At 39.5% G+C, this 9,850-nt stretch overlaps 1 protein-coding gene across 2 annotated transcripts in view; it reads right to left on the bottom strand.

Annotated features, from left to right (window-relative positions):
• Nucleotides 1–437: 437 nt before the first annotated feature.
• The window catches only part of PPM1A (protein phosphatase, Mg2+/Mn2+ dependent 1A), a 36,455-nt gene continuing 27,042 nt past the window's right edge, over nucleotides 438–9,850 (bottom strand). For both annotated transcript variants that reach the window (XM_066629697.1, XM_066629691.1), the window contains 3 exons: nucleotides 8,577–8,685; nucleotides 6,187–6,244; nucleotides 438–3,119 (listed from right to left, as the gene is read on the bottom strand). In XM_066629697.1, the coding sequence (XP_066485794.1) occupies nucleotides 3,090–3,119; nucleotides 6,187–6,244; nucleotides 8,577–8,685 (197 nt within the window). In that variant the 3' untranslated portion in view covers nucleotides 438–3,089. The remainder of the gene's footprint in view (nucleotides 3,120–6,186; nucleotides 6,245–8,576; nucleotides 8,686–9,850) is intronic.

Here is a 9,850-nt window from a genome sequence, read left to right as displayed (position 1 = left end):
GGAGTGTTTAAATGCTAAGACTCATGGATTTGATTATTCTTGGATTTCAGCATCTGCAAGGATTCTAGGAACGGATTAACTCAGCCCAAGTAATTTCTAAATGTTATGGTTGAGCTGTAGAAATAACCGTTCTTCCAACCTGATCACGTGCAAGCTTCAATATTGCAGGAGCTTCATATATATCAATGGATCCATCCACGTCATGCAAACCACAAAATGTGCGGCTAGCTCATATGTATACTGAATTCAATCGTTTTAACTACTGTATAGATTGTTTAAGCATTTCTTAGCAGTATACGGCTATCTGAATATTAGATTTTCTCAGAGTTCAATGATGTTTGAAACTGAAACGCTCAAACAACTGAAACTTGTCAAATTAAGATATACAGAGTGGAATGCATAAAAAGCAAATGCACAAAATTGCAACACCTTACAGATACATTGGGACCATCATAGTACTTTATTGAGTCAGCACACAGGAATCCACTTCCTCCTTCTCCAGTCAGGGAAATAAATAGCACACAATTCTTCAAAACTTTGCTGCACTGCCCCTGAGGTGTTCCAACAATTTTTAGCATTTAAAAAAGTTGCAAAAATGAAAAGTGCTTTTTTTTCTTTTTTGCAGATTAATGAAGAGCAAGTTTCTTGTGAGATTATGTGATGCACTGAATACATGAATTTAATCTCGTTTTGGTACATAAAATAGCAGTGAACTAGGCATAATTGACACAGTGCTCTGACCACTTTTTAAAGTGCCAAACAGAGGGGGATCTAAACTGCTGTGCCTTTTACCCCCAAACCCCTTTTACAGCACTAGTAGCAACAGCAGAATTGTCTGTTTTTCTTTTTTAAGGGTGCATCTGTAGTAAGTTTTAAACATGTGCTATGTCATTATGACATTTTAAATTATTGTTTAATATATGGCTTTCAACTGTGATTTTTAAAGATTTTAAACCTTAGTTTCCACAGTCCATTTTGAGGTTTTGCCTTTTAAGAACCACATTACACTTTACATGGAAAAAAGAAGCAGAATGCTCTTTCCAACCCTAAAACCAGTTTAAACCTTAACTAGCTTATCATAGAGTATTTTAAATACAAGTCTCTTAATTAGGTGCATGTGAAGATATATGTTTGACATCTTTATAGTCTGAACTCAACAAAATTGTACATCGTAAGCATTTACTTGCACTAGGGTGAGGGATTTGTTCTTTTAACCCCAAATTGCTATAAATTTATAAATACAAACAGTGCTTATGTTTTCTTCATTCATGCTTGAACAAGGTACAAACTGAATACAATGTTAGGTTAAGCACCTCACACAAACAAGAAGGATAAGATGTTTGCTGGTATAATGCTATCCTTAACGGAGACACAAGTAAGTTACTTTTTCCACTGTTAAACACTCCCTAACTCTGAATAGTTAAATCTATATATACACGCACAATTGTATATTTCAAAGTTGGGGAAAAGACAGATATAGAAAAATGCATTGTACATTTTTTTCCTATAAAAAGGTATATTTTACACCTTTTAAAAAGTTTTTCTAGCTACATTGCTACAACCTATTTATATATATTTTGTTGATTTTCCTTTGGGGGCACCTGCTGACTGAAAGTTAAAGAAAGCTACATATTAATCGTGCAATATCCTCTACTTTTAAAAAAGACAAAATACAAGGTGCACAAACAGTAGTTCTGCAAACACATGGTTGATTTGAAAAGTTATTTTTGTATGCCTGGTGGAAGAAAAGTCAAATTAGTTGCATTACTTTTATACATTTTTTAAAGATTAGAATTTCATCTCAACCATTAAATATTCCGACATGCTGCATGTCAAATCACACATACTGCTAAATCATTAGTTTTCCAGGTTCATAGGTCTTATAAAACATACCATAAAATGTAAGATTGTCAGGCTCTGACAAATGAATTTTCATTAACAAGAGGCAAATATAGGCTCATGTGGTTCTCTCAAAGCAAAAATCCAGAAAGAAACCATGTTAAAAAGTCATTCCGTTTTTCAAATCATTTTATGCCCACAAACTGGATAAGAGTCTACCTTTGCTGCCTCTGGCAACAGTCAAGAGTTCTTCCCATTTAAAAAATGGGCAATTAGTTAATAAAAATATTTACCCACATGACATCTAATTTAAAAGTATTTCAGAAGACAAGCAGAGTAAAAAGGAGTTACTCATATATTGTTAAATTTTGTGTTTGTTGAATCAAGCTTTATTGATAAAATGGAATCCAAAATATTTTACTTGGAACAGCAGCCAACCCAGGTGATCAGGATAGTAAAAACAGTGCAGGCCTCTAGTAACACAGAAAGATACAGCCTCTCGCGCAACTGAAGGTAAAAGATTCACATCTGGAAAAGGTGCAAATAATCAAGGCATTTTAACCTCTGCTATCTGTAATTGCTATGGCCATTTTGCAAAGTTGGCTAACCTATCCCTATTTTTGCTGAACCTCCCCCATATTACAATGGGAGCTTTAGGCCCCACAGGAATTTTTAAAAAAAGATATAGTTAAGTCTGAAAAAGAATGAACTGTATACCAGCTCTTTTCCATCCTAGACTTGCAGTGAACTGCCATGGACGTTCAGCTTATATAAAATATCCTTTACCTGATTTCTATGCACCTCCTGAGAATTTAAGCCGGTTAGGTTGCTGCTCCCAGCAATCTAAAATCACAAACATGAATGGAGAGGGCTAGATTTCTGTTGCATTTAGCAACAAAGAAAGCATTTCAAATCTAACCTTAAATGATGTAAAGCAGTTCATTATTAAATAAGCATTTTGTACAACCACAATTGCACTTTACAAACAAAATCATACAACATAAATTGCTTAGAGTCCAATTTACAACATGATGGTTTCAATGTCACTTTTACAGAAGTCTGTTTTGCAAAATATATCACCAGTTCCTGGGCTAGGCATTGGGACTGTTTTCTGCTGTAGTCATTTCTATCACCTTTTTTTTTTTTCTCCTTTCAATAAGGTAGAGGATGGATGTAAAGAAGGGTCACTGTGGGCTGGGTGATTTTCCACAGAGAGGATGGATGTAAACTCCACAGCTTAGATGGCAGTTTTACCACATATCGTCAGTCGATGCAGAGTCCTTAAAGAAAAGAGAAGGAACCCTTTAAAGTCTGGAGCACCCAAAATTGTAGCAGTCTCTGGATAATCCAGACTGAAAAGGGTAGAAATGCAGATAATTTTAGGATTCCAGCTGAAAACAGATTTACTCTGGGAATAATTCATGAGCAGACAACAAATGAAACTGATACACATACAAAGTTTAGTTTGGACCTTGCCTTTAATCTATTAACTTCAAAGCAAGCTATTTTCAGATGTCAGGCTTAACGCTGGCTAATGATTTAACGTAACAGTTACTCATATAAATACGGTCTTCTGGCTTTTTTAACTGCAGACTTAAGGCACTTGGAACTAACAAATTTATAACCTATGTAACTAGATCTATATACTAGCTTTCCAAGAATTTACTTTTAAATGTGATGAAAATTTTTTTCCACCAAAATCATCATCTGAATCTTTGCCTTAGTCATAGTAAGGGCTGAATATGGCAGTACTTAGACCACATATCAGTTCTCTGGTGATGAAGGATGGTTTGAGTCACCAAGTTCAGACATCACCAAATTATTACAAAGAAGCCACAGGCTTAGATCCCATGACCTACTGTAACGCACAATTTCATACTCACATAGCTGACAAGTAGTACTACTTATACGTGTTATTCAGATTGTTAAAACTGTGGATTTCTCCACTCTTCTGACATCTGAACATTCCTGAAGTCAGACTAGAATTTCCAGAAATGTTGACGTCAAGCATATTTTTTCCTAGAATTTTTCCCCCAGAAACAATGTTTAATCAGCATGATGCTCTTAAAAAATCTAAACTTACTTACACTTATGCAAATTGACATATATAAGCGAACCGTTTGGTATATTTATAGAAATGTTTAAGCATTATGGAACAATTATCATTATATCTAGTACAGTATTAAGGATGAAGCTGATGCCTATGCATATCCTGGTTTTTGCCAGCTGAAAAAATAGGGAAAGTGGAAAACAGCAGCAAAATAAAATATTTGGACTACTGTCTACCCACGTGATTTTCAGGATTATCCGGAAATCATAAAAACCTGCAACAATCTGGAAGAGTATATAAATGAATATAGAGCACACTACGAACAATTCTCACCATCAATGATTCCAACACTCATGAAAAAAAAAAACCCTAGTGTCTACTTCCAACATAACAGGTCATGGTATTAAGAAATTATTAGTCAATCTGGGTATTGGGTTAAATTCTATTACTTTTCAGTAGTAAACCACCACCATGTACTGGTAACAACAACTATGGACAAAGCAGAACCCACATCATCTCAAAAAGAAAACATGTCTAAAAATACCACAATCTTTTGTTTTCAAACCAGAATCAGATTCTGAACTCCTTGGACTTCAGACAACTGATGGTTTGCATAGCCTGAAACAAGCTTCTTGCTACTATTTCACATCTTAAACTTGTTTCTTGATTTGATGTATATGTTCCCACATATCACTTTTTTCCACGTGCTGCAAAAAAATGAAAGAATCTGAGACAGGTGAGATTATCTGGGATTGCCTAATACAGTAGTTCTTCAAATTTCCAATTTTTCCACTGGGAAAAGGTACGTCTACTCTCACTCACCCTTACTGTTTGTTCCTAGACAGCTGTATTTGGCCTTATGCATACATAAAGTGGGTGTGGATGCACCTGAGCAAAAGTAAGTGCACAATTCCCCCTTGCACAAGTTTTCTTGTTTGACATCTGCCCACCCTATGATGAATCTGCTCCTTAGACCCACACTTCTGTTTTTACTTTCTTAGCTTGAGCACACAGTTTCCCACGGATTCGCTTATCCACAGGAATGTTACTCATATTGCATCATTTGCTTCCTGTTTTCAGTCATCCTGAAGCTATCTGCGGTGGCCATCCTGAGGTTTTTCACTGCTGGCATTCCTGACCAGGTTAGCTACCCCTTCCCCTAGCCCCACTGATCAATGATTCAATATCTGCTGGGTTATCCAGAAACATATCCCTAGCAGCGAGAATTGACTATATAAGGAATTTACGTAACACTATGTTTTCAAGTGCGCTACTTTGATGCATTATTTGGGAATAGTTATGCAAAAATGTAAGTAGTCACAAACAAATCACAATGAAATGGGGATAAGTACTAACTGGAGATTTTATAGCCATTCCATTCTACCACCTGAAATAAATTCTAAGAAGCATAGCGATTCTTCTTCTGCTATCATCATCACGCATGAAAACAGAGCGAATTAACAACTTCAGCTTCCAAAGGGCAGAAGAGAAGCTTTCTAGAAACAGAAAGAGCAGTGTGTATGTGTTGTGTGTCATGCATCTGAGCCTGGAGCAAGTAGCAATAAAGTGCTTGCACATGTTTGGACAGATGAAAGGAGACCGAGCAAAAAAATGAATAGAAAGGAAACAGGAAGACAGTGAAAGGAAATAAAGAGTACAGTGAAACAGAAGTACAAAAGATTTTCAGCAGATTAGTCACCCATGAACTAAGGCCAGCACTGTGCCTGAGTTACTGTGTAACAAAGCAGTTAGTGAAATCAGAAAATGCTGTCCAATAAACTGGTATGCCTGATGAATGCATGATACAAGCATTAAGGTCTCACAAAAAAGAGGCTTAATCCAGTGATGAAACAGGGATAAGTGCATGGTGTCTCTACTATATGCTAAAACCATGGCAACAAACATAACATGGTCTCTTGACACTGTCTTCAGCCATATGGTGGCATGACAACAATGCACTTTTACATGCAACAGCCAGGACTACCTTGCTGTTCATGAACGGCAAAAGGTTCCTTGCTACAAGCATTTTCATAGCATCTGCTGTATGTTCACATTTAACTCTCCCAACATCCAGATGAGGAGACATCATCTGGGGTGGTTTTATAAACCCTGACTATTCTTGGAAACAAGTTAAGGGAAGACTTTATTCAGACACATTTAGAGAGCAGTACACAATTTCCAGGACAAGTCAATACAAAGCAGAAATAAACGTTAAGCACTGACAATCTTTTAAACAGGGGTTGTTAAAATGGGTAGTGAGCTGGTCATATGACAGATTGGACAGCAGCAATACTCACAGCATCATCATTTCTAAAAGGATTCAGTCTGTTATAAACTGCTTCAATCACACTCCGCCTAAAACAAAGGGGAAAAACGGTTGTAAATGTCAACATATACCAAAGGCCTGCAGTTATTTAAAAACAAAGGTTCTGAAAATGGCCATACTTAGTTTATCACTCATCACTAAAACCAGTTATTTGAATTAAAATATTTGTTTGTGATTTTTCGGCCAGTTGGCATTTAAGATTGTTTAAGATTCCATAAACACATCAACTATCATAAAAGAAAGCAACAGATAGACCACATGACATTAAAACAAATAGAGAAAAGCAGCAACAAGCAGGTAGCATCCAGAGGACTGGTGCAGTGCCGTACCTGGGGGTCCCAGCCACCGAGGTAAACCCTCCTTTTCCTCCCCCACACCCCCTTCCCCCCTAACCCGGAAGTAATTACAGTGACATCTTTGTCACCACAATTACTTCCGCATGGCTACCTCCTCCGTTCCCTCTTTGAAGAAGGGGGAATGAAGGAGGCAGCCGAGGCCTTGATGGAGGATTTGGAGTCGTCCACTGGAGGTCTGGGGCTGCTGGAAGTGGCGCCTAAGACAGGTGAGTGGTGCTCCCTTGCTGGGTGGCACTTCCAGCAGCCCCAGACCGCTATAATGGAGACCTCCGCGCCGCTTACAAGGGTCGCAGAAGGCTCCATCGGGGCCTTGGAAACAGCATCCGTCTCCTCTGAAATCAGAGGCACACGCCGCTTCCCCTCTGCCTCTGAGGGATGCCATCAGACGCGGAGGAAGGGTGCCCAGGATCGCTGTGGAGAGGCAGTGAGAAGCTGCCTCTCCAGCAGCGCTAGAACTTTGGACTGGGGCTGCCCACTCTCCCCACCTTCTTTATAGGAGGAGAGGAAAGGGGCGCCCTAGAGAGACAGTGCATTGGGAAATGTGACTCCTGATGCGCTGATGCTCTAGGGCTCCCCTTTCCTATCCTCCGGAGGAGACAAGATGGTGCTCTAGAGAGGCAGCGTGCTGTAAGTTGTGATGCTGCCTCTCTAGGGCGCCCCCTCCAGAGGAGACGAGACAAGACAACACCCTAGAGAGGCAGTGTGCTGGGAGTTGTGATACTGCCTCTCTAGGGCACCCTCCCCCCCCCCCGCGGAGAGGAAACTGGAGCCCTAGAGCATCAGCGCACTGGGTGTCGCATCACCCAATGCGCTGCGAGTGGGTGCCTTTACTTACTTTCACTAATGTAGGGCTGCTGCAGGGTCCAGGAGGTTCAGAGAGTCCTGTGCAGCCCTCTGCAGGGCTCCCCGAGGCTTAGAACATTGAGACATAAGCGTGTGCAAAGCCCTTTCTCTTTGCAACACAATGAGGAAATGCTTTGCGCAAGCTTATGTCTCAACAATCCAAACCCCAGGGAGCCCTGCAGCGAGCTGCACAGGGCTCCCCACCAGGGCCTCTGAGAGGACTTTAATCAGGGGGTACAAAGTTTCTTTTGGGCCCCTTTGCAAAGGGGGAGGGGTGAAACAGTGTGGGGGAGGGTGATGATGGGCAAGCAGAATGGGGGCAGGGAGGGGCAAAACAGGATGGGGGAGGGTGAAGACAGCTGGAAAAGTCTTCTGAGCCCAGGTCTACCCACCCATGTGGTACTGGCAGATATATGGCTTGCCAGTAGCTGCAGCTGCAAGCCTGTGATAGTGTCCCCAGCATCCCATGCAGGCAACAAGTCTAAATAGATAGGAAAATGTAAGATCCCAAGGAATTTCTGGACCCCCTCCTTTGGCTCCTGGGCCCAGGTACAAATTACCCCCTTTACCCCCCCCTCCTAGGCCCTGCTCCCCACACCTCCTGGACCCTATAGCAGCCCTACATCAGTGAAAGTAAGTAAAAGCACTCCCCTTGCCCCTCCTTAGCCCTCTTCCCTCCCCCGCAAAGACTTACTTAGGGAGTAAATCTCCCTAAAACTTTTGAGAACCACTGTTTTATGCTAAACTAGGCAAGTCATCATTTGCAAAAGGGAAGCATGGGTTTGCTGAAAACACCACTAACACAGAACCAGTCAAAAGCACATATTAATTTAAAAAATCAGAATCATATGCATCACATCTTGCACTTTAAAAGGTTAATATTTAAGAACTTCAGTTAAAAAATGAGGCCACCCTTAAAAATAGCCTGACTGTTCTTTAGCTGCAGTATGAACAGGTCTACTTTTAATTTTAGAAAGAATTTACTTCCCAGTATTAGGCACGCCTCCACGTCCTTATTTAACAGGATCTCAAATTTGAAAGAGAAAGCAAGGGCATCAGAACCTTTCAAAATATGTTGTGCATTTTTCCCCTCTGTTTTTAAGCATCGTCTTATGAAATGTTAATTTAAAATAAAAACTCCATTTCACTTGTATGAACTCACTTGCTTGCCAATTCGCCCCCTGGTGGAAGGTTTGGGATGCTCTCCGTTTGTAACGTACGCATGACGTGGACTAAGTCTGGCACTCCTTCACCCTGCTTCTTTATGATCTCTGGGAATCAGAAGTACTTTCTTTGTAAATTCAATCCAAGTGCAATTGAAAATATTGCGAACACTCAGTTTTACCAAAGGCACAATTACAATGTTAACAAATTTTATCACATTGAGAATTGTCTTTACAATGATTTTGTTATCATGGTTATCCTAGCAAAAGGAAAAAAAACATGGTAAAGGAGAACACATTTCTGCATGGCATCTCTACAACATCAATTCTTCCACAGATCTTGCCTAAAATTTTAATTTGATTAGATCGTTATCTAAAAATATCATGCTTTAATCCTTGTAATACTATAAAGGGAGCTTGTATTAAAAGAGCACTATGGTCTTGGCTGCTTATACTGCCTGAGGAAAACAAACTAGTTATAAATAGACTTTACAGATAAATGTAACTGCTATTTTTAGGCAATGTAAATTATATATTCCAAAATACTGTTTAAAGACATTTTTTTATGATTTGATAAACTATAGCTTACATGGTAAACATCACGAAAGAAAACAGTTGAGAAACAGGAGACATATTGCATAATAAATGCATGCAGAAACTAGGTTTCAACATTAAATTTACTCAAATCCTTCAGCCTTGCTGTACAAATTCTTAGAAAAGTCAAGAATATTTTGTTTACAATACCATGAAGTTTTCACCAATATCTGAACACTGAATGCACTTAATTCCCAATCCATCTTTCAGTCAATAGCAGTACAGTAAATAGTTTTATTATTCATAGTAAACAGAGTATCAAGACTTAAAAACCTAGCGACAACAACTTCTATGTAAAAAATGCTTAACTGCACTGTTTTTCATTTTTGGAAAGACATTTTAACAAAGACCTCAAAAAACTAAATAAGAACTGGCAGTATTGAGATGCGAATTTGCCTAACAACCATTCAAAACACCGATCCATCTAAATCAGGGGTCTCCAAACCCCAGCCCAGGGGCCAGAGCCTCTAACTGGCCTGCAGCCAGTCTCTGATCCCCTGAGAGTCTCTGGTCCAGTTGACCAAACACAGCTAGAGTTGTGCTTGTGGGGTGGTGGAATGGGGGTCCATTTAAGTGTGTGCTTTATTTCTTGGGCTGTGTTTATGCTTGGGGAAGTCCTGGACATTTGAGCCCATTCCTTTATTCATTCATCTAAGTTTCATTTCTAATGTACCTATTT

Source organism: Tiliqua scincoides, chromosome 1 (genome assembly GCF_035046505.1).
Source record: "Tiliqua scincoides isolate rTilSci1 chromosome 1, rTilSci1.hap2, whole genome shotgun sequence".
Taxonomy (NCBI): Eukaryota; Metazoa; Chordata; class Lepidosauria; order Squamata; family Scincidae; genus Tiliqua; species Tiliqua scincoides.
Note: the sequence above shows the minus strand (reverse complement) of the source record. Positions and strands in the feature narration are given on the sequence as shown.